Here is a 25,875-nt window from a genome sequence, read left to right on the forward strand (position 1 = left end):
CAGAGACTTACGAACTTTGACAGTTAATAGCGGGCATATTGTTTAAGCTACATTTGTCGAATCGACTATCATTTATTCAGTTTGTTTTCCAAATCACCATGAATGGATCGCTCAACAACAAGTGCAAATAATAAAATTGTTTTATCAAAATGGATGTTCTATTCGTTTTCCAGCAAAAACTCATGATTCAGCGATGAGGCCCATTTTGGATGAATGGGTACGTCAACAAACAAAAGTGTCGAATTTGAGACGATACCAATCCACATGAGATCCAAGAGCGTCCAATGCGTACCGAAAAAGTCACTGAACTGGCCATCGAGGTCGGATTTGACCTCGTTAGACTTATTCTTGTGGGGTTTTCTTAACTCACAGGTCTATGCGAATAAGCCACAAACAAAAGTGGCGCACAAAGCCAACATATCCCATGCCATTGGTCAAATTCAGCCAAGCGAAACCTCAGCGGACATTTGTACGATGTTATATTCCGTACATAATGACATCGATGGGCCTTTCAAACGACTAAAAAATGTGGATGATATTTCACACACTTAGATACAATATTTAACAAATCTAAATCATACTATAATTTCTTCGCGTGTGCCTTTAGGTTAACGAACCCATATCGCAATATATATTGACATACATACAAAATTACTGTTAGCTAATCATTGAACAATAAAGCCGAAAAGTCCATAAAACAGTTGTTTATATTCACTAGTTGCATCATTGCTAGGCAACCAAAAGGCAATTAAAATGACCACAACTTAATGGTGGTTTATATTTTTCTATTCGTTGCATACCAATAAGGACATTAGAACTTTTCTAATAAAAAATCTAAGTAATAAATACAAAAATTTAAATTAAAATGCAGAAAATTAAAGCAAAAGCATCTTCATTACCCATGTTTAATGGTCGTGTATCGGATTCATCCACATCCAGTACCTCTTCGTCCGTTATATTAGCAACAAATAATAAAAAACGTGCCACATTTAATGGTTTCCTTAAACCCACCGTATTTTCAATATCTAATTCAGCCAATAATTTAACACAAAATCGCGAAGAAACTTTAGACTCTGCCGAGGCCGATGTGATTATAATAAATGCTGGCAGTTCAGAAAAGACCGCCCAAAGTACACAAAAGTCATTGGGAATAGCTGGTACTGAATTAAGTAATTATGAGAAAATTAAAGTGGTGGGTCAGGGCTCTTTTGGTATTGCCGTACTGTATCGCCGTAAAAATGACAATCATCAAGTTGTATTTAAGCAGATAAATCTAAATGATTTAACACCGTCGGAAAGAGATTTGGCCATGAATGAGGTGGAAGTTTTTTCAAAATTACATCATCCCAATATTATAAGGTATTTGAGAAAATACTTTGAATAAACAAAATTTACTTCATTTTTTATTTAATTTCAGTTACTTGGGAAGTTTTATTAAAGATAATACTTTATTAATTGAAATGGAGTATGCAGATGGTGGCACCTTAGCTCAAGTTATAGGCGAACGTAAAATGAGAGACTACTTTCCAGAGCGTTATGTTATAGCAGTATTTGAACAAATATCAAGTGCTATTAATTATATGCATTCTGAAAATATATTGCACAGGTGAGTATTGTGAAGAAAACAAAAAATAATTTTTTTAAAATTTACATTTATAAAAATTTTCCCATATTAAATTTAAAAGGGACTTAAAAACCGCCAATGTGTTTTTAAATAAACGAGGCATTGTGAAAATTGGCGATTTTGGAATATCGAAAATAATGAACACAAAAATTCATGCTCAGACTGTATTGGGCACTCCTTATTATTTCAGTCCCGAAATGGTATATAAAAGTAAGTGACTACTTTCCACATAAATAACTTTATTTTCATTAATTTAGTGCGAGGGGAAGGAATACGATCATAAAAGTGATATATGGGCTTTGGGCTGTATATTGGGTGAAATGTGTTGTCTACGCAAAACGTTTGCGGCTACAAATCTTTCGGAACTTGTTGGTAAAATAATGAGTGTAAGTAAAATTGGAATATGTATGTAATATAACAATAAGTAAATGATGAAAATTATTTGCAATTTGTTTTATTATTTTAAAGGGTTCTTATACACCATTGCCCAAAGGATATTCTTCAGGCTTAAAAAGTTTGCTTAGTAATTTGTTGCAGGTATGTAAATATTTATTTATTAGTAATCTAAAGACATATACTTTTTGAAGAGTTTTAAGTGCTTTTAATGTAATAAATAATTGGTTTGTATATTCTTAGGTGGATCCCACTCGCAGACCTAAAGCTTCAGAAATATTAGAATATTGGATACCATTAATATTTCGTAATCTAGGCAAACATAAAGGGTACAAACTTGATAATTAACCTTTAAATTAAATACAGTACTCATTCTTCATTTACTACAACAGATATTCTTATGAAGATGATATGAGCTCAACAGCAAATTCCACTGCTAGTTCGAAAGTCTTGTCTTTACATGATGAAGTAGCAATACCAGAAAACAGTTCTCGTCGATCCACGATAGTCGATTTAGCTACGGCACAGACTGAAACTAAGGAAATAATGAAAGCCGAGACAGCACAACCTAATGAAACTGTGGAAAAGAGGTAGTTTTTATGATTGGCTAATATTTCAGTTATGTGTCCATAGCTTTAGTTGCTCTAAAAACTTGTAATTATATATTTAAACTTTTTATAGGTCTGTGTTATATCAACTCAAATCATTTGGAAATAGTTTTAGTATGAATCCCATACAATTGCCCGCAAAATCCTGTATCTTGTGTGTGGCTACAAGCGAAACACATTTCGTAGTGGTAAATAATGGTACGTAACATAAGTATGTATTATTGGGATAATATGAAGATATTTATAGACTGACGACAGATATATGTAGGACATTTTGTTTAAATTTTTAATTGCTTGGGCCGATTTTGGCTATTTTCCTTAACAAACAGTTCTTATCAACGGAACATTTGGGGTTCTTCCATCTCAGCCTTATCATACCTTCAACAGATGGACTTAGAATTTTATAAAGTCACAGTCTTATTGAGGTTATATCCCTCTGTTCGTTAAATCGAGTGATTTCAAAAACGAATGTATGGCAAATTGATGTTCTGCAAATCGCAAGATTTTATACATTGCTACAGGTTTGTTTATTCGAAAGTAAAACGACTAAATCATGTGGAATCGATTTACAGAATCAAAAATGTGAAATTGTTTAAAAACGCTACTTTTATTCGGTTTAGGGCTTCGTCCATGGATATAAAAACAGACAGATGCTTGTTTTTATCCAAAAAATATTAAAACGTTTATGCTATTAATTTTAATTTAGTGGGTTAAAAATTTCTTGCTGTTAGTCTCATGAGATTTTGAGATAGTAGCTTTTCTTGCATGACCGCGAGAACTTTAAAACCAAAATGGGAAAATTTAAACAAGAGAGTAACTCATAAAATTTAAAAATGAAAGCAAATTGTTAAGTGAAATCGCCTCTATAATAGGAAGAAACCATAATACTGTAAAAAAATCATAGACAAACCAAAAAAAATTGGAAGTTTAAAAGATTAGCTACGTGCCGGAAGACCAAAACACCTTAACAACCTTGAAGTACGATCAATTGTGATTGATATCAGTGAAGTGCATTTAAATTATGCGAAGAATTAACAGATTCGTCTGGAGTGAGAGTTAGTGCCAGTACGGTTCCCCGAGCGCTACACGCAAATGGTCTATATGGTGGAGTTCCGAGAGGAAAGCCCCACATTTCCAAACGAAATAAAGAGCGAAGTCGAGAATTCCCAAACAAGTATAAAAACCAAGAAAAATCGTTTTGGAATAATGTGCTGTTTACGGATGAAAGAAAGTTTGAGATTTTCGGAAGTAAAAAAAAAAATTAAAATTTGGAAAAGCAAAAATCAAGAGTTCGACCAAAAAATGTACTATCCACCGTAAAGCATGCTAGTGGTTCGGTGATGGTGTGGGGATGTATGGGGGCAAGTGGCGTGGGAAAACTCATATTTATTAATATTTTGATCAAAAAAACCGATTACCTAAACATTCTAAAATAAAACTTGGAACCAAGCATTAGAAAATCTAGACCGAACCTGGAACTTACAACAGGACAACGATACGAAGCATACCTCTAAATATGTTAAAGAATACTTGTTGTATCATACGCCGAAACAATTGGACCACCCCCACAGACATCGGATCTTAATCCCATTGTACATCTGTGAGAGTATTTGGACAGACAGTTCAGAAAAAGAAATATTACCAGAAAATACTCTCTAAATCCTGCAGGAAGAGTGGTCCAAAAACCCAACAGAGGTGACGTCAAAATTGGTAGAAACAATGCCAAGGAGGCTTGAAACACTTTTAAAAGCCAAAGGATGTCAAATAAAATACTAAACTCTTTTTTGCTTTTAATTTCCCTAAACTGTACACTTTCTTTTGAAGCGTTAAAAATGCTATTTTGTAACACAGTGTAATTCGATGTACATATATAACAAATAAATTTCAATCTTATTTCAAAATAGATGGCTCTGTTTATACATGGGGTGAAGGAACACATGGTCAATTGGGATTAAGTTCTTTGGAAGCATGGAAACATTATCCCAGTCGTATGGAGAGTATACGCAATTATCACATTATAAGGTAAAATATATGTAATATATTGAAATAAACATATGACACACTCATATCACAATATTTAACATTATTATAGTGCTTGTGCCGGTGAGGGCTTTACTATACTACTTACTCAAACAGGTTCCATTTTAAGTTGTGGCGATAACAGTAAATATGCCTTGGGCCACGTTGATAACAAAACATATCATAGTCCAAAAATTATTGAGAAATTGGAAAATGTACACATCAAGGAAATAAAAGCAGGCACAACACATGTTTTAGCATTAAGTGAAGATGGTTGCATTTATACATGGGGCACAAATGTACAGGGAGCACTGGGCTTAGGCAGTCTACAGACGCAACAGTAAGTTTTCTTAATATAAGTTGACATAAATATCCATTAAACATTAATATGTGTGGATTGTTAGGAAAACACCACAAAAAATACTTATTTCTCATGTTAAGTCCAAAGTTAGGCATATATTTTGTGGGCCTGATACTTCAGCAGTACTGTTCGAAAGTGGTGAAATGCATGTTTGTGGTAGTAACGATTACAATAAATTGGGTTTTGAGAAATCATCGAAAATAATGGCATTGGTAAAAACTATTTTAAAAAATATATGTAAATCCATTTAATTATATTAAATTAATGTTTACAGAAAAAATTACAATTACCGTATCTCATAGTGGAAGCGAATTTTTCATCGACGCTTTCAATATTCTTGGTAGAAGGAGGTTATGTTATTACTATGGGCTCAAATGCTTCTGGCCAACGAGGAGTTGGTCATTGCAATACTGTCATGGAATCTGTATCATTAGTAGAGTCCATAAAAGATAGATATATTGTAGTAAGTACATGTGTTCAACTAAATTTATTTTCTAACAAAAATTTAAAAGAGATGGAGTTAAGTAACATTCCAGTTACTACTAACCTTTGACCCTATTTAGCATTAGGTCAAATATCAGCTTTTTGTCAATAGTACTAAAATGTCGCAAGTTTTTAGCACTATGGAAATTTTATAAACAAAGATTAATATTAATGAAATTTCAATAATTTATTTCCAGAAATGCAAGTGTAATGACCAGTGCTGTATAGTTAGTTCGGATAATCATGTAATAACATTCTGGGGTACACGTAATGGTATACCCGAAATAGGAGAAGGCAGTTCAACAGATATTCAAGAAGCCGAAGTAATTAATGGGATTTTTTATTGTAAATATTCTGTTTAACAAATAGTTATAATTTTTTCAAAGGTACAACATCAGCCAATGGATTTAGAATTGGGCAATAACACGGCGGCATTTACAAATTTCTTAGCGTCTGTATATAAATCGGAATTGGTATTAGATCCACAGGATATATTAGGGTAAGTTGCACAATTTGTTTGTATTTATCTTCAAAAACTTAATAGTTTTATAAATTTCAGACTATATTCCTCCCATGAGCAATTGGAAAAGGGTTACTACGTGGTGATAAATGACATTTTCCCCTTGCCCCATAGTGTATTAGTATTGGTAGATACTACAACACCTTTAATTGCATCTATAGAGGATTTGTCATAGATTGATAATAAAAACTATTCATTATTTAATTTTAAAAATGTATTATACTTTGTTCTCGATTATTCAGATTTATGAGTATTATTCGGAATATATTTTTTATACACTTTTGAAAGTGATCAACAAAAATTGCAAAATGTCTCTGATATAAACTTAACGCCACTTGATGTCGTAATTTTGACGTTGATTCGCCTTTTAAAACAAGTAAGAAAGTATGGTCTGTCAAGCCCGACCATATAATACCCTACACTAAGTAAAAGAGCAAAAACATTTTTCTTTTAAAATTTCAATAATTTATATTTTTGAGTGATTTTCGGAAGTGGGCCCTTTATGGGAGCTATGACCAATTATGGACCGATCACCATGAAATTAGGTCGTGTGATTTATGTCTATATCAAAGTTTACGGGTCTATATGGGAGCTATGACTAATTATGGACCGATCGTAACAAAATTTGGTGACATGAATTTTGTATATATAAAACTTATTTGGAGCGCAATGGAGATACATTTATAAATTAAACCAAATTTGATCGAAATATCTTCAAAATTGCGACCTGTACTCTGCGCACAAGGTTTACATGGACAGCCAGCCAGCCAACCAGACGGACGGACGGAAAGAAAGTGATTCTAAGTCGATCGGTGTACTTTAAGGTGGGTGTTAGACTAATATTTTTGGGCGTTACAAACATCTGCACAAACGCATAATACCCTCCCACTATGGTGGTGTAGGTATAAATATTAGAATTTGTATTGAAAACAAAAACAAATATTTGATATAGTCCACCATCAGTTGGCATCGTGATTTAGAAAATTTGGGCCTTAATTTCTCCTATTTAAACTTCAAATAGAATGGCAAACACGTTTTGAAATTAAGAATTTTGTTTGGTATTTGAAATGTGTTAGAGGAGTATAACGACTCACAATTTTCCAGGTTATTCAACGTCGTTTCAAGTATGGTCCTAGTCGACCTATAACTTAATATCGGAAGCTTAAACCTTCTGATTAATATTGAGTGATAATGGTGCTCCACCAGTTCATATTAGTGAATGGTATGAAAAGCTAATAAACGATTTTCGATCAACCATTTTCATATCGATTTTTACAGTCGATTAATCGAACCCAATATTCGATTTTTTAATAATCGATCTGCATACTATAGCAAATGAACTATAGCAAATGACCCATATACGCTATAATTACGGCTAAAAATCATATTTTGGATGAGTATTATAACTCATTTATTGAGAGGTGCTCATTTTATAAACGCAAACATTTGACAAAAATTTTGTGGAAAAAATTTCGTAGCACTTTTTATACAAATTTCTTAAGATTAATATATTGTAAAAGTTTATGAAAGCAAAAAAGTATACAATGCTAAAAATTCCGGAATTTTATTTCTATTTCGATTAATCGTCATCAAAAATCGATTTCAGCATAAAAATCGGAGTATATAATCGATCACGAAAAAATCGTTTTTAGACCATGAAAATCGATTTTCGACCATAATCGTAATCGATTTTATATGTTTAGTTATAAATAGTACTTCACCAATTTCCGATTTGAGGTATAATTGGTACTCCACCAGCATCTTCGCCCAAATTAATAAAATTGTTAATCAACCCAGGCATACATACTTGAAGTTATTCATCATTATCAAACAAACCATAAATTTCAATGGTAAAAAAGTGATTTACTGAATTTCGTTGTGGCCGTACAATTACAGAAGTTCTGGATGCGCAGTTGAGGTCTCTACACCCGAAAAAATTGAAAATAATCACGATATGGTGTTGGCAGATCGGAGATTGTGGAAGCCATGCGCATCTTACATGGCTCAGTGGCTTTCCGCAAGATCGGGTGCACTAAAGGCTACACACATGTGCAGTTTCCATGGAAAATATCCATGAATTATTTTACTAAATGCTCCCTCTTCCGCCCTATTCTTTGGAATAGGGCCGATACATTTCTTGTTTCCAAACCTGAAGAAATGTATCGGCGGAAAGAGATTTTACTCCAACTCACAAAAAATACCTATTTTGATGACCTCGACAAATCTTATTTTTTGGAAGGGATATACAAATTAAAGAAGCGTTGGACAATGCACTTTGAGATCAATGAAGACTGTTGGAAAATAAAATAATTTTTTATACAAAAACTTGTGTGATACATTTCCGAAAAGGCCCAAAATTAAAGTTACTAGCATAGCGTCACCTAAAATGGGCCTGTCATCACTTTAAAATTTTACAGGAGAAAAGCTTTTTAAAATTAAAAGTGTTGTGGTTAGAAATATCATTTTCTTTCATTAATGAAGTCGTTATTTTTTAAAGTGAAAAGCATTGTACCTTGATGCGCTGTACAATATCCATTAAAAACTCAATTTTGAATTTTTTGATTGTTACGCCTTTTTGCATTTCAGGTGACATTAATATCATGTTTTATTTTATTTAAATTTTGATTTTTAATTTTAAAATAATGTTAGTTATAGTTGTTTACTGAAGGACCCTTGAGTAATTTAGTACCATTATTAGCTTGGTATTTATATTGATATTTTCTTAAATTCGGGCATAATGATAGAATGTGTGAAAATGTCGGTAAAGTTGTTTAAGAGATGCATATGCGTGTGACTGACCCATTGACAAATTTTTGATTTTACAAACATTTGTTGGATATGTTGGTGATTTCTTGTTGGGGTTTATTAGTAAATAATGGGTGTATGTGGTGTTATTTTCTGAGTTTGCTTTGTTTTTGAATTATAAGATTATTGATAATTAAATTAAATACATACAGTGACCGACAAAAGTCTACATACGACTATTATTTTCGTAACTCGCGGACTTCTAAACCATAATAAGTAAAAGTAATGATGCAGTTTTATTTCAAATGCATTTTTAGTAATATAACAAATTTATAATTAATTTAACTTTTATTCACAAAAAATTCAAAAAATATGTTGACAAAAGTCTACTTACGATCTGTACACTAAATAAACATTTTTCAGCGAATACAAATTTTCATTAAATTCAATATTTCGTTGGGCCACCACGGGCATCAACAAGCGTCTGGGCATCGAAGCAAATTTTCCAGTTCTGCGGACGTTATATTTTGCAATTCTTCTGGAAGGTTCTCCTTTAACATTGGTGCATGGCATGGTAGAGTAGCCAATCTTTGACAATTTGAGACCAATGTTTCGGATCGTTATCTTGCTGAAAAATCCAACATTAACCAAGAGTTAAAATATCAACGGATGCTATCAAATTTTGTTTCAAAATGGATTTGTACTGATAACGATCCTTATTATGCTCAATAAACTCTAACTTTCCCACTCCAGAAGCAGCGACAGTACCCCAAACCATCACACTGCCAACACCATGCTTAACTGTAGCGAGTAAGTTTTTCGGATCCATTGCTGTATTGGTTTACTTTATCTCTCCCATCACTTCCAAATATGTTATACTTAAACTCATCAGCGAACAAAACTCGCTTCCAGAATTCCATGTCCTTTTCAAAGTGCTTTTGGACGAATTCCAAACGAAGTTTGCGATCCGTTCGCTAATTTACGAGGAGTTCTACTTTAATTACCATTATTATTTAAGGTTCTTTGAAATGTTCGTGGATGGAACAATAACTTCTGATCTTGTTGCGAGTTCTTTGGCCAATTTTGTGGTATTTACTTTTGAGTTTTTGTTGACTTCTTTTAAAATGAAGATTACATCTCTACGATGTAGTTTCTTTGGGCGACCACTTCGCAGCTTGTTTTATATCTACCAGTGTTTTCAAAGTTACTGAATATTGTTTGAACTGTAGGCTTAATAAATTGCATGCTTATCTGTTAGTATTCAAAAAAACCAGGACATGCTGTGGTCGTATGTAGACTTTTGTGAATGTTTTTTTTATTGTTTTTTATGAATAATTTTGCAAGTTTACATTGCAACAACATTTTTCTTGGTGCATAGCAATAAAAATAGATTTCAAACAAAACTGCATTATTATTTTTTATTTACCGGGTTTTCTCTAATAAAGTGGCAAAAATTGTGGTCGTACGTAGACTTATGTCGACCACTGTATGTAGATTTTTTCTGTTAGTGAGTCCCTAATGAGTGGGACTATAAACCGTGTTTTACAACACCTCTTAAATAAAAAAAACATTTTTTTAATTTAGTGTAAACTTTTAAAATAGACTTGTTTTACAAAAAATTAACCCATGAAAAACCAATTAATAATAAGACCGTATTTTTTATTAATTCTAAAATTATTATTTATTTGTGGATAATGCGAAATAGACGTTTAAAGTGCATCTAAGAACATAAGCATAAACGAACATACAATATAAAATGTATGTATGTAATGTTGTAATTGGGTATCAAGGATTTGTGTTTTTTTTTCAGATGAAAAAAAGTAATGATTCAAATAATAATTAAAAAAAAATTAACGCATAAACAAAAACAAGAGTAAAAACAATTTAACATTGTTTCCTATTTTCGTAATGCCAAATTATTTTGAAAATAAAAATTCATGAATAAAACAAAGTTAAAAAAATTTAAATTTCCAATTAATTAAACGTTAATGAAAATGGAACTTCGAAATGACCATTTGAAAAGAGTTCCTCAAAAAACATAAAAACACGTTTTAAACGTTTGCTAAATGGCTTCTTGTTCAGTGTTTAATCGGATGAGGGTCTAATAGCGTGATGATACTGGGCCACCATAACGATCTTGCCCTTGACGACTGCCGCCACTATTATACATGCCACCACCACCACCGGCACTGGGATAACCACCACTGGAACGCTCATTATAGGTGCGATCATAACGATCTTGTGATGAAGGAATGGTACGCCAACTATTATCATCTGTTGGATTGGATTTAGGCCAGCCAGAGCCTGAATTGTGAAGACCTGTTGGCATGCCATTACTGGAATACTTCATAGATGAACTACTTCCACCACCCATGTGCGATGATGAAGATGAGGCCCAAACAGCATTGCCACTTGAACTAGCGCCATAACCAGCAGAACTGTCGTAACGTTTGCCACTACTGAAATTAAGATTTAGTTTTACGGCCTGCTAATGACAATTTTTCAATACAATTTACCTCATGTCATCCATACGTCTGTAAGTATGTGATGAGTTACGATCATCATAACGTCCGCTACCACCTGAACTCTTATGCAGTGAGGAACTGGAATGATAAGAGCTGCCTCCCGCAACAACACTGCTAGATGAAGGCATATGACGTATTTCAACTTCACGCTTATAGTCGTCGCGTGACGTTTTGCTTCCCGAACTATAATCGTCTAGACCACGTTTAGAGGAGGATGAAGCCATATAATCAGAACCACGTTTAGTGTAATCATCTGTACTGCGTTTGGTTGGAACTGTTGTAAAGTCATCAATAGCCGAACGCTTAGCACCAGCACCACTGCTGCTGTAATCAATTCTCTTCGATGAAGATGGAGTGTAGTCATCTATACGTTTGTTGGTAGAAGTGCTGACATAATCATCTCTTTTGTGAGTACTAAATTATGGAAGCAAAGTGAATTTCAAAATATTTCTTATTTATATCATTGTGTTTGTATGTACCTTCTTGAGGGAGCTAAAGAAGCATCAAATCTTGGTGGAGGAGGGGCATCATAACGATCTATTCCTGAAGTACGTTTACGATCATCGGTATAACGATCATCACCACCACGTTTGTTTAGACGTTTAATAGGATCATCGCGAGTCTCCATAATTCTTTAGTTAGTAAAACAAGATCCAACAAAACACACAGCATACACAATAGAAAATGTAGAAGAGAAAAAATAAATCAATATTAGTGAATGACTTTCCGTGACCATAACTCTAAGAACCCCACAAACTAAATTCGGAATCAGTTTATTTTCTTATTCCAAAGGGGTGATAATACGAAAAACACACGCATTTAAAGCAACTTTTTACAACTCGTCAAAACCAACGAGGATCATTAGTTTTTTTGGGGGAATTTTGGAATGAAATATTTGAAAGGAACAAGAGATATCAATGTCTTCATTAGAAACAATAAAAAATATTTGCGCAGAGATTTGATGAATAACTCACAGTTATTGGAAAAAAATTTGGAATGACTGGTTTTTTCAGAAAAAAAAAATATATGAATCATTTCTTAAATCTAGGTAAATACTTCTTGGAAAAATAATGTAGTGTGCACTTTACGCGCGTAATAGTAGTTTGATTTGATTAAACAACATAGCATACTTCATTTGTTGACGTTTAATTTCTAGACGTTCCAATTCAAGTTTCTCACGCTCCAACTTCTGGCGTTCGCGTTCTAAACGCAACAATTCAGCTTTTTCTTGTTCCAAACGTTTACGTTCGTCAACCAATTTTCTACGCTCCTCTGCTAAACGTTGTTCCTCCAAGCGCTGACGTTCTCTTAGTTCTCTTAATTCTCTACGACGTGCTTCTTCTTCACGCATCTCACGCTCACGTTCACGCATTCGCTGGCGTTCTCGTTCTTCGCGTATTTTCTTATACGAAAGTATCTCCCTTTGACGCATACGCTCGCGTTCTCGTTGACGCTGCTCTCGTTGACGATCATTGTTGTGGTGCATTGAACGATGTTTTGTAGATGAAGTCTCGGAACGGGCCTTTTCACTGCGACCGGCATCTTTGGCATAATCTTTCTTGTCTTTATCATCTTTGGAACGTGAAGTTTTATCTCTATCATCTTTTTTAACAACACCATTTTCATCTTTCTTACCCGCATCACTTTTACGTTTACCATCATCTTGCGATGATTTACCACCACCATCCTTGCTGGACGATTTCTTATCATCTTCTTGCTTTTTGGACTCTGAACGCGATGAACCAGAAGTTTTGCCACCACCACCATCCTTTGCAGAATTTGCTGAACTACCACCAATTTCATTTTTTGTACGTTCCACAGATATAATACGTCCATGTAATTCTGTGCGATGCAAATGATCAATACAGCGGCTGGCATCACTCGATGATGACATTGTCACATAGCCATAACAACGTGTACCGGGTGTACGTGTATTCGTCACTACCTTGGCTCCAATCACTTTACCATATTTTGAGAAAATCGTTTTCAAATCACTGGCTCGTGTCAACGATGACAAACCGGATACCCACAAGTTGCGTGATGTATTCGATGAAGATGATTTACCACTGGCTGATTTTGAATTGGTGGCATTGTTGGATGATGATTTTTCTGGAAATTCCATATAAATAATAACAGAGTAGAGAGAGAGAAGGTTGAGTTATATATAAATTGTGTTGGTTTTTTACTATTTTTTATTTTTTTTTTGGAATAAATTAAATTAGATTTTTATCACTTTAACTTGCACTTTTACTGAAACACTTTTCTTTTGTGTGTGTATATTATCTGTGTTTTGTTTTAAATACTTTAAACTAAATCTAAACACTCGCTTTGTTTATTAGGACAAAAATTGTCTGTCTATGCAAGAAAGTGTGAATTTTATGTTGATGATGTTGACATTTAGTTGATAGTAATAAACTGCCATTACAGCTGAGAAGGAATGAGACATGATCTATGAAATTATTGTCGCTTTTACGTTTAGCATATGCCTCATGATGAGTTGTATTTTCCATCTGCATTTTGTAGTTATCGAAATCCACATTTTTATGTATTATCTTTAAAACTACTAACTCGCATATTTGTTCCAATATTTCATTAATATATAGTTTAAATATGAATAAATAGATTATTTCGTTTTTTATCTAACGTTTCGATGGTTGATTGTTGAATATTTCGACTTGTCTAATGTTTCTGCATTCAGTTATTACATCATATTTTAAATACTTTCCTTTGACTTGTCGTTTCCGATTATGCCAACTTTATGGTATTCAATAGAAGGGCCCCTTTTGCGCTTGAAGATATAACCAAATTACTCCAAATTTGAATATTTATCTTTTCATTTGCCAATGCAGAAAGTCCAATAAATTAATTATTATTTCAACATTTTCAGTGACTGCAAAGCTTAGTGTATGTGTTATTTCGAGTAATGTTTTCAGAACTGGTATCACTTTTATAAGCAGCTCTCAATTAATTAGAAAATGCGTATTGATTTATGATTCCTTTAGTACCAACATTTTAAAGTTATGGAATACATTCACTTTTCGAAAAAAACATGCTGGTTTCAGAATCCTTTTATAGTTGACTAAACTAATGAATGATGATGAATGAAATATACCTTCGAGACAAGTTACGAGTCAATCTCTTTGAATAAACCTGCAAGATTACGATCTTAATACATGCTGCACATAAAGCTGCCGGAATTTATATTGTCTGCTATATTTATGTTGTGAACATTTTTAAAGACCCCAGTCTAAAAACAATGAATGAAGTGTTCGTAAACTTTTATTGGTGAAAACTGCAGATGTATATTTTCGCGAAATGGTGTTATAAATGTCAATGTACTCTTTTTAACTTGTTGTTGTGAACATTGTAGCATACTTTTCCAGTGCCATTTTTAATGTCGAGTTACGGCCTCAGCAGATCAAAAAAGTGGTCAAAAGTTTCACTTTAGCTTTGTTGGTCTCTGTCGTGGTGCTCATATCAAAATCGTATTTAATGCAAATTATTTATATTTACTATTCTCTAGTTATTTTCTGTTTTTTTTAAGTTACTCCAGTAACAGTCATGGAACCGTATGTATAACTGCTGTATTATTTGGCGTCAATCGAAACAGAAACTCTTTATCATTTATAAAAATGTTCTCTAAAAATTTGAAGAATTAAATGCGAAAAATTCCAATACATTGCAAACTAGTTATCAATGAGCCATTATCACTTGTATACGTATTTGATATGTATGTATTTAGTTACGAAACAATTGTTCTGTATTGTTGCATCGAGATATACATTTTTAATTCATCTTACACCTTCCAAAAAATGTATTATATTTTTACATAGACATATCTGTGTTATTAAATCTCTTCCACTTTTTTCGCCTTAGATCCAGTTTTATAGTGGCCATTTACCACTGAAAGTTCAACATTTCGTACAGCTTCTCTGTTGTTTTAGTTATCACATAAATTCACACTTTCTTGCAAAAAAATATTTTCGTTTGTTTTTTTTTTCTAAACCTGATTGTTAAACACTGTCACTTGTTCTTGATTTACATAATATTTATACATACTCTAACAACTTCAAACAAAAATTCTAAAGTTTTTGTTTAAATTTCCTTTCATCCTTGTAAATAAAAGTTACCTTTATCTTCCTTTGACTTCGACTTATCACTGAAAAGAAATCAAACAAATTATTTTTTTATAAAAATATTTGGATGGCTAACATAATATACTTTGAACTTACTCTTCCTTTTTGTCGCTAGATTTATCATTCTTTTTATCTTTATTATCTTTGTGGCTAGATTTTTTATCATCTTTGCTGGATTTTTCTGATTTACCATCCTTTGAGGATGATTTGTCTTTTGGATTAGAAGCTAACAATTAAAATAAAAATAGTACATTGTTATTTAATTTGGCGTTGCTCTCTTAATAATAAAGATAAATAGGGACGAGTCACTCCGTATTGTCAAACATAATTACAACAAATCATATGCCATTCCCACGACAGCCAAGGGCTGTCAACTCATCAATCACTGCTGTTACAACAACAACAAATCATACACATCTGCTCAAAATAATAGATACAACAAAATTTATTTTTTAAAAACGAAAAAAAATAATGGTATATTGTAAAATTATAAAAAAAATTCAGTCGATTTTTATTTATAGTTAAAAGGAGAGTAAAAAACAAAAACAAAATATTTCATAATTAATAATAAATATTATAAAGTAAATTAAATTTCTTAAATTTCGAAAAATTTGGTGCTCATAATAATAGATACATTTTTAAAAATTCTTATTAAACAAAAGCTAATAAATTTTATCTTAAAAAAATTAGTTTATTATTAAAGTAAAGCTAGTATCCAGTATATCCACCTTTGTTTTGTAAAACTTTCTCCACTCTTCTGGGCATACTGGATATCAAGTTCTGACACTTCTCCAATGGAATCTCGTACCATATTTTTTGCGTTTTCTCCCATAAATCGTCTTTATTTTTGAAAACTTCCTTCGAAAGCCTTATCTTTAATTCACTCCACAAGTTTTCTATTGGGTTTAAATCAGGGGATTGGCTGGGCCAGCTTAAAACAGGTACGTTATTCTCCAAGAACCTGTTTTTAACTAATCTTGAAATATGTTTTGGGTCGTTGTCCTGCTGGAATGTCCATATTAATGGCATATTTTCCGATGCATATGGAAGCATTACGTTTTCCAATATGTCTCTATACCCACTAGCATTCATGGTATCTTCTATTCGGAATATCGGACCAACACCATTCCATGAAAAGCAACCCCAAACCATTATGTTTCCCCCGCCATGTTTTACCGTCTTTTTTGTAAATTTAACGTGGAATTCTTTTCCTTTTGGTCGGCGTACATTTCTTTGGCAGTCGTTTCCAAACAAATTTATTTTTGTTTCGTCGCTCCATAAAATATTTCTCCATTTTTTTTCGCCTTCACACCCGGACCATTGTAAGTGCTCTTTAGCAAATTCTAATCTTGTCTTGATATTTTTTTGGCGCATTAGTGGCACTTTTCTGGCAATTCTTCCCGGCAATTTAGCTTGTAAAAGACGACGACGAACTGTTTGTGGACTGATTTCGTTACATAGCTCCGCAGAAATAGCTTTCGATGATATGAAAGGGTCTTTTTTAACCATAAGGACGATCCGCCTATCTGTTTCTGGACTGGTTTTCTTTGGTCTACCGCGAGTTTCTCTTTTTTGTTTTTTACATAAAGCATTTTGGACAAAATGTAAAGATCTTCCTATGCTCTTTGCTATTTCCCGTAATGATTTTCCTTGATTTCTCATCGTTTGAACAATTTTTTTCTCATCTTCGGTACAATGATGATTTCGTACCATTTTCTTCAAAAGAGTCCTATTTTTTATAAAATTGTTGCTAAAATTTAAATTATACTTACTGTTTCACGTAAATAGGAACAAAAAATTGCACAAAAAAAAAATTGTATATAAACAAATTACAAATTACTGATGTGTATCTATTTTTATGAGCAAATAATTTTTTGTAATTCAAATAAATTCGTTTTTAAAAATCAACATGAAAGCAAATAGTTGCCAGATTTTTGACTGACATGACATTGCCAGATAGAAATTTTAATAATATGATGTATTCTTAACGCTTGCGAGGAAATTTTCAATGTTACCGCCATTTAAATTTTTTCCAATTAGGTGTATCTATTATTTTGAGCAGATGTGTATGTCTCATACAACTACAAAATACATTGACTAACAAGTATTATGTTGTTGCAAGAGTTAGGTTTTTGATAATTACGTCTGTATGTTACCCTATTTATGTTTATTTATTATTACAATCCTCATACTCATCCGCATTTAACTTTCAAACATCTACAGTAATGTCAAAATAGAAGACTGAACAACTTCAGTATTCACATGACTGAATTGTTCAATTGTGATAAAAATTATGGATATAATCGAATTATTCGATTGGGAACAAATCACATCGAATCTAATGTATCTACATAGATATTTGATCTGAAAATTTAAGTCGAACATTTATAAAGAAACAACAAAAAAATTTCACCTTGAATTTTTTAAAAAGTTTTGCGGATTAGTACCCTAATATACATACAACAAAAATAAAAAGTAACCTAACAGTCAAACATGTTTTTAAGTGTTTTTAGGTATTTTTAGTTACATATTTACATTATCATTGCTTGCCGCATTGTTCAGCCACAAAGCAATATTTTGGATTACATACTCATGTACATGCAAAATACATGTAAACATAATTGCGACTGCGGCTATGATGCCAATTGTAATTAATCTTTTTCGCAAAATGAATTAGCCTGTTCTAACATTTATTTCACTGCCAAGTTTTCTACAAAAATACTTCAAAATCAAATAATCCAATTATAACTTACCCGTCTTCTCTTTGTCATCAGGTGCCTCGTCATGTAGCAGCTGCTGTTCATCCTCACCAATTGTTAAATTAATACCTTCTTCATTGTCGTTGTTGCCAGCATCACCATTAGTTTCATCTTCGTTATTTAATAATTCATCCGAATCGTTATGTTCATTGGTTTGTTCTTCCTCTTCATGAGCTTCTTCATCATTTTCAACATCATCTTCAATATCATCTATGTCATTTACTATGACACATTCATCATCAACATCGCCTACTTGATCGACTTCATCATCATCGTGTTCATAGTCATCATTTTGTGGTTCTTCTTCCTGATCTATGGGCTCCTCCTTTATTTGAACTTCCTCTATAGGTTCTTTAGTTAGAGATTTATTTTTATCATTTTTAATTTCTGCTGCAACAGATTTAGGAGCGGCCGCCTTTTTCATAGGAGTACCCTTGCCCGTAATAAAAACATGTTTTGCCGGATCCAAGCCTTCCCCTTTAAGAGCCTTAAATAATATTAAATATAATAAAGACAAAACTATTATTTTGAATTTATCAATATAAACATACCTTCTCTAATCGTTCTGTTAAAACAGACTTTGGTCCAATTGTGTCCAATTTTCTTTTTTCTAATTCTTCCTTAAGGTCACATACACGTAATTCATTCAATTTTTTGCCTGTTTCAGACATTTTATAAAATTGTCTTTTTTACTTTTGTATTAATAACTCTTTATAGATTAAATAGGTTATGGCTTGCTTAATCAGTGTTCAACTTTTGCAGTTTGAAATTAAATTCAGAAAATTAAATTAATATTTTTTATGTCTGCAATGCTGTATGGAAAATTTTTTCTTCAAGAATAAAAATGGCGTATTTGATGAATAGTGGTGCCCAATTAGAGTTGATTTAAATGTGAATCATACAAAACTGGAATGAAATGAAATGGAACAAACATTAAAAAATACGAATAATTAAGGAATACAAAGTTAAATGAATTCAATTTATATAATTTACAATTTTGTTCATATTCACCATTGATATAGTTGTGCCTCAAGCTAATAAAAATTTATAAAAAAAACTTATATGAGAAAATTTTAGTTATAATAAAAAAATTAATAGTTATCAAACTTGTGGTTTTTAAAAATTTAAGTTTAGATAAATGTTTATTATTTATTCGGATACAGAAGCCAACTTTATCTACTATAATTATTCTCATTTATAATTAATAAAAAATGTTTACATATATTAAAAATATAACCCCCTTCTCCTCGTAACATAAGCTTGGATATTTTTATATTCGTAAAAAAATGTTATTTGAAGAACACGTGTGTTCGTACATCACAATAAAGGTTAAGCTTTGTGGCTGAGAAATAATCACTCGTATCGAGGTTTTCATAGGCGTTTTACGCCATGCACAGTTTCGTAATAGATGAAAGTTAAGATGCAAAATATTTCTTTAATCTATTACGAAACTGTGATGTTCGAAGGTGCTGCGGCAACTGCGATATATTAATAAGTTTTACATTACATAAACAAAACGGGACAAAAGTAATAATTAAGCACAAAAATCAAGTAATAAATAAAAATAGCCATAAAAATAAAAACATACAAAAATAAATTACATTCTTATATATGTACGTGTTCTCTACATCTTGAACATAAAGTTGGAAATAAAGTTCCGTTATTTCTTACCTCTGTCTATTCTTGACAAATATTTATCATAACAATTAATGATATGGGGTTATATTAGGAAATAATAATTGCGTAAAAAGACGGGGGTTATGAGAACAAAAATTAATTACAAACGTCTAAAAGAATTTTTACTACTTAATTTTTATTTAAGTAAATCAGATCATATCAGACGTCATAATCATTAAATATAAAAAATAGTATATATTGCATCCGAAAAGGGTAATTATGTATGTATTTATATTTGCTCCAGTGCATAAATGTATACATATATTATAGTTTAGAAATCAAATCCGCTAAATAATTAAAAAATACACTAATACAAAATTATTAGGAACAAATCAAGATCCGCGTAACAGTTTATATTTTCATAATTTTTTTTCTGTTAACATTCACATTTTCAGTATTGCCGGCCTTCGGCCGGGTGAAGGGACTTTTAACTCTGGGGTGTATCGAACACCGGCTTCGTTAAAATCACTTTTTCTGTATATCAAAATTTTCTGAAGTACTGTCATATAAAATCAAAAAGGAATTTTTGGTTCACAATATTAATAAACTGTACCATATTATATATCATATTAAAGGTATTGTGAAGCACTATTCAATGATACCCATAACGATCAGTTTGTTTTCCAAATATATGAGAAATGTACTATTATATGTATTGACTTTAAATTCATATAACTCTTAAACTAAGAGAGAGCAGGGAAAAATATTAACGTTTTTGTGCTTATAATTATGAGAGCTATCAACACCAAAGAAATTATAAAAATGCAAGCTGTTTCGCTGATCTTGATTTATACCAATTATTAATACAAATATTACGATTTTTAATAGTTAAAAAATAAGAGCCATCAAAAAATTATATATAATATTTATTTTTCTAATTAGCTTGTTGTATTTGTTTGGTAGTACTCTTCTTATTTGTTTATATCAAAAAATACAACCATCATTAAACTTTCCAACTAATGTAAAATACAACACTGCAGTCTGGGGAGAACGCCAAAAAAAAAGTAATCGTGTTGAATATAAATGATTATTCGATTGGTATCACTGAAATCGATAACTTAATAAAAAATAACTTGGTCACACTTTTTACGATGACGTTTGGCCGCCATATTGCTCTTTCTTTCTTTTTCTGACCACGTTCTCTGCGAGTCGTATGAAATAAACATGAGCCTCACAATTTCCAAAAAACGCAAGGTAATTTTACAAAAAAAGCCTTTAAATTATATATAATTTACGGTATTTGTAATGGCATGTTAAAATGTGTAAAAATTTAATGTGAAAAGTGTTAAAATTCCACAAAAACATTGAAAATCTTAAACTAACCTCAAAATGTGCAAGTGTCAAATTTTGTTGGCTCGTCAACTTGTAGGAGGTGGCTACAGATAAATAAAATAAATGTATACAGATTGAAATTAGTGATTCTTTTTAATAATTTAACTATGAGTGATAACGTTTTTAATGATGTGTGTTTGTTTTTTTGTTTTAGTTTGTTGCCGATGGCATGTTCAAGGCTGAATTGAACGAGTTCTTGACTCGTGAACTCGCCGAGGATGGTTACTCCGGTGTTGAAGTACGTGTAACCCCCGCCCGTACTGAAATCATCATCATGGCCACCAAGACCCAACAGGTTTTGGGTGAAAAGGGTCGCCGCATTCGTGAATTGACCGCTATGGTTCAAAAGCGTTTCAACTTCGAAGCTGGCCGTATTGAATTGTACGCCGAAAAGGTCGCCACCCGTGGTTTGTGCGCCATCGCTCAAGCTGAGTCTCTCCGTTACAAGTTGACCGGAGGTTTGGCTGTCCGTCGTGCCTGCTATGGTGTCTTGCGTTTCATCATGGAATCTGGTGCCAAGGGTTGCGAAGTCGTTGTATCCGGCAAATTGCGTGGTCAACGTGCTAAATCCATGAAATTCGTTGATGGTCTCATGATCCACTCTGGTGATCCCGTCAACGATTACGTTGAATCTGCCACCCGTCACGTTTTATTGCGTCAAGGTGTGTTGGGTATCAAGGTCAAGATTATGTTGCCCTACGATCCTAAGAACAAGATTGGCCCCAAGAAGCCATTGCCCGACAATGTATCTGTTGTTGAACCCAAAGATGAGAAAATCTATGAAACTCCTGAAACAGAATACAAAATGCCCGCTGTTGTGCCCATCTATGATGAAGCAGCTGAAATCTAAAGTAGCAGTGTTTATTTAATACTTTAATTCAACAATTCTTTATAAGAATCACAAGCGTATGTGAGGGTCATGTATTGTTTTTTTTTATAAGACAACTTATATTTTGAATGTGAATTCAAAATAGAAATAAATGTAAAATTTATTTAAAAACAAATTCTAAAAAGTTTTCTTTATTATAGGACTTTATTTTTTTTTATTTAACTAATGTTTTGATTACACTGATGATTGTCGGAATTTATAGTACAATGCTTGGTTATCTAAATTTATAAACACTCCTATCGTATGAAAGTAATTATTGTTAAGCTTTTATTTTATTTAGTTTTTTTTTTGCGATTTGACTCAATTACATCTGGGTAATACTATAGCATATTTTTTTCAAACGTGGCGTTGTTTGTTACAAACTGCTTTTCATTTCAAAGGAACTGAAAGGAATCTGTTTTGAAACTAAAAATTTTGTTTACCCATTTGAGATTTTTTGAAACTGACTGAAAGATCATTGTTTACGTTTTGGTACTCAGATTGCGAAAAAGATCGTCAATAGCCTTTCGTCTGTCGAATTTGTGTTAAATCCGTATTAAAGAATTTAAAAATATCAGCAATTCATTTCATAAAATCATTCTCAAATACCACTAGTACTTTAGCCTAATTCAAAAGCTTTTATCTAAAAAGCAAAGAATTCATTCACTTTTCAATGTTAAAAATAAGAAAAGGTAAAGTAAAAATCTCCCGGGGAATTTTGATTCATAATTGGGCTGATTATAAATCATTCGACTAAGTCCTTTTTTTGGGACTCAGTACATTTTCTATTATTTATTTTGTTTTTTAGCGCACTTAGCACATTTTATAATAATAATTTTTCTTTATTTTTATATGTATGTATGTCGAGATGATAATAATTTTCAAAATGATAATGAATATTTCATTAAAAATTTATGATTTACGTTTTTTGGTTGAAATTAAATGAATAAACCAATAATTAAAACAAGTTTCACGCTACTATATATTTAATCACGTAGTTATATTTAATTCCATTTGACTGATACAATAATTTTCCAATTTTGACAAAGAAAGGATGTTTGCATATCACAAGAAGGAGTTAGCACGATTGCATACCACAGCATAACAACGAGAAAAACTGAAATACTTAATTGTAAAATTTGTTTAGGCAAACAGTTTATTTTTACTTATTCTAGCGTTTAGTATCAAAATCAGCATTTTCATAAATAGTTGACTTATCACGTTTGCACATTAAGCTAATGATTATTTCATTAGCTTAAATGAATAAACTGAAAGACTTCAGTAAATTTATTTAATTTACTAACGAATTAATAAGTACTAATAATTAATTCGTAACGTTTATTTTAATTTAATTGTTAGGAGATGATTTTAGAAATTTCACAATTAATTATTTCAAACCATTGTAGAATTAGCAAGGTACAATTATTAGAAAGTATGCTCTCAATTATACATTCCCTATAACGTCAAACAAAAGAAAATTAAAAAATATAAAAAGGAAATGCCAAAAAAAAATAATTGAATTTAAATTTTTTTTACGAAAAAATTCAATTTCAACCATAAATTCATTAATAATTGAAGAAAAACTATATTTTATTAAATAAATGTGTACTAATTTCAATTAAAACGTTAAAAATGTATAAAATATCGTGGTAACAAATTGAAAAAAGGTAAGTAATTAAACACATAGTTTGACGTTTTAGGGTTGAATAATGAAAACTCTCTCTAATAATTGTACCTGGTAACTGATTGTACCATGTTTCAAACCTTATTTTGAAACTAAACGTAAGAAGTAATTCTTTTGTTAATATGGTAATATAAATTTGTCAAAAATAACAACATTTTAAAGAATTTATTGTTTGTTTAATATAACGATTCTCACAGAATTTGGTAAAGTGATTTACGCTTTAATTGTGGAATTTATAATTTTTTAATATTGTAAATCTGCTCAATTACGGAAGGACATTTTTTGTATGTGGGCTAGGTGCAATAAAATAGTTGTTGGATTATGATTACAAAATATTTGGACTGTTACAAGGACTATAAACTTATTTATACAATTTTTATTAACATAAAACATAAATCGTCCCCTTAATAAAACAATAGTGTATAATTTTGTTTGCCATTTCGAAATAATTGAATTTAAAAGTTTTGTGTTAGTAGTAGAGTCCGGGACGAGAAATCCCGGGTATTCAGCAAAATTTTCAATCCCGAAATCCCTGAAAATAGTACGAGAATTCCCGGGAATTATTTTCCTTAGTTTTATGTGATTTTTTTGAACTTGATTTTCTCTAAAAAATGCTTAAAGCTCAAAAAAAAATGCAGAATATTCATACAAGAAAAAAGATTAAACCCAAATAGACCAATAACAAGTTCATTATTCAAAATACTCCCGGCAGTCACAAAATTCTATCCGATCGAAAATGGAATTCTTTTAGTATTTTGCTTTTTCACAAAGAGTAATAATAATTTTTGTAATAAAACCATCTTCCGTGGAATTGAATTTTGTTTAATATTATTGGATTTTCTTCCAGTTTTAATTAACATCTACGAACATAACGAAGTCTACAAAATTTAAATAAATGGAAATTGAAGCCATTCCGATACAAATGGTGACGACATGTTTGTGTATAACCAAAAATCGTGTCAGTTTATCTCTTTATATTAAATTTTTACTGGATTTTTTTATTTGTATCCAATTAAATTTTAAAACCAAAGGCATTTGTTAGATTTTAACGAAGTCTACAAAATTGAATAATTTGTTCTAGGCGGGAATTCCCGTGATCCCGGGAAATTTCAAAATGAATCCCGATTTCCCTGGGAAAAGAAAAACTCTAGTTAGTGGACATCTAGAACAAAAGCAATATTTCAATTGATCTTTTGACCCACTTTGTGGAAGTAGAATTTCACCAAATTTTGACCACATAGAATCAGTTATGTACATATATTCTTATTATGCAATAAAAAAAAAATAATAAATATCGTCACCTAAAATGCAAAACAACGTAACAACAAAAATGCCAAAATCGAATGTAGATAATGATGAATAACTTTAAAAATAATAAAAAAAAACAAAATCTTTATTTAGAAATGGGTAGAATTGAATGGAAAGATTAAATATGAGAAATAAAGTTTATATCAGAGATACTTCTCATTTTGCAATGGTTTTTTGCCTATCACTTTAAACATTTTTGAAATGATGTTACGTTATTTTGCATTTTAGGTAACGATATGCTTATACACTATTGTTTTATTGAGGTGACGAAATATTTTTATGAGGTATTTTTCTTCATATAATTAATAAACGTTAAAAATTTCAAGAGAAGACAAGATTTTTGGGTCTCTTGAAGGGTAAAGTTATAACAATTTCTGATCATAGGTAGATCTGTCACAGCAAAAGAACCAAAAAGAAGTCCGTCAAAAATTAAAAAAAATAATTTTTGAACTTTCAAATGAACAATCTAAATACAAAATTTATTGACATTGAGATAATAAATATATTTTTGGTGGTTGTTTTAAAATTGTTTAGACCTGCGATGACCAATTTTAGAGGGGCATCTATGTAAGTGTTATTTTCATTGTAATATACTTATGCAATATCAAGGAATAATATTTTTAATCGAGTTATCTTTTGTTTAGAAAATTTTATGAAAAATTATACATATTTTAGGTAATTTGTTTTAATTTAAAACAAAGAAATTAATTTTAATTTCTGTATTGAATTTTTATTTTGAGTTGTTGATATAGAAGTAGAAAGATTGAATAAAATTATAGCAAAATAACAAAAAATATGTGGGGATTATATTTCATATATTGCCAAGGGATATG

General features: G+C 31.5%; 3 protein-coding genes across 5 annotated transcripts; 2 read left to right on the forward strand and 1 right to left on the reverse strand.

The window, feature by feature from the left end:
- Nucleotides 1-865: 865 nt before the first annotated feature.
- niki (nimA-like kinase) lies at nt 866-6,183 on the forward strand. The gene is made up of 15 exons (XM_065515997.1): nt 866-1,359; nt 1,418-1,606; nt 1,686-1,824; nt 1,882-2,010; nt 2,093-2,161; nt 2,261-2,346; nt 2,410-2,607; nt 2,699-2,823; nt 4,530-4,647; nt 4,718-4,984; nt 5,049-5,217; nt 5,280-5,468; nt 5,686-5,811; nt 5,875-5,987; nt 6,048-6,183. The coding sequence occupies exons 1-15, from the start codon at nt 866-868 to the stop codon at nt 6,181-6,183; spliced, it is 2,547 nt and encodes an 848-aa protein (XP_065372069.1).
- Nucleotides 6,184-10,408: 4,225 nt separating this feature from the next.
- On the reverse strand, nt 10,409-18,988 carry Saf-B (Scaffold attachment factor B). 3 transcript variants are annotated; one of them, XM_065510890.1, is made up of 9 exons: nt 18,725-18,987; nt 18,168-18,660; nt 15,511-15,640; nt 15,409-15,437; nt 12,914-13,387; nt 12,409-12,850; nt 11,758-11,910; nt 11,270-11,692; nt 10,409-11,212 (listed from the first exon to the last, which is right to left on the reverse strand). In XM_065510890.1, the coding sequence occupies exons 1-9, from the start codon at nt 18,842-18,844 to the stop codon at nt 10,855-10,857; spliced, it is 2,622 nt and encodes an 873-aa protein (XP_065366962.1). In that variant the 5' UTR covers nt 18,845-18,987; the 3' UTR covers nt 10,409-10,854. The 3 variants fall into 3 exon arrangements, with proteins under 3 accessions (XP_065366962.1, XP_065366955.1, XP_065366946.1); XM_065510883.1 differs by having other exon boundaries at nt 10,409-11,209; nt 12,409-13,387; nt 18,725-18,988; XM_065510874.1 differs by having other exon boundaries at nt 12,409-13,387; nt 18,725-18,985.
- A 1,897-nt stretch (nt 18,989-20,885) lies between these two features.
- Nucleotides 20,886-22,184, forward strand: RpS3 (ribosomal protein S3). Its single transcript, XM_065510901.1, has 2 exons — nt 20,886-21,044; nt 21,337-22,184. The coding sequence occupies exons 1-2, from the start codon at nt 21,015-21,017 to the stop codon at nt 22,030-22,032; spliced, it is 726 nt and encodes a 241-aa protein (XP_065366973.1). The 5' UTR covers nt 20,886-21,014; the 3' UTR covers nt 22,033-22,184.
- Nucleotides 22,185-25,875: the final 3,691 nt, after the last annotated feature.

The sequence above is a fragment of the Calliphora vicina genome, chromosome 1 (assembly GCF_958450345.1).
Source record: "Calliphora vicina chromosome 1, idCalVici1.1, whole genome shotgun sequence".
NCBI classification, from domain to species: Eukaryota; Metazoa; Arthropoda; class Insecta; order Diptera; family Calliphoridae; genus Calliphora; species Calliphora vicina.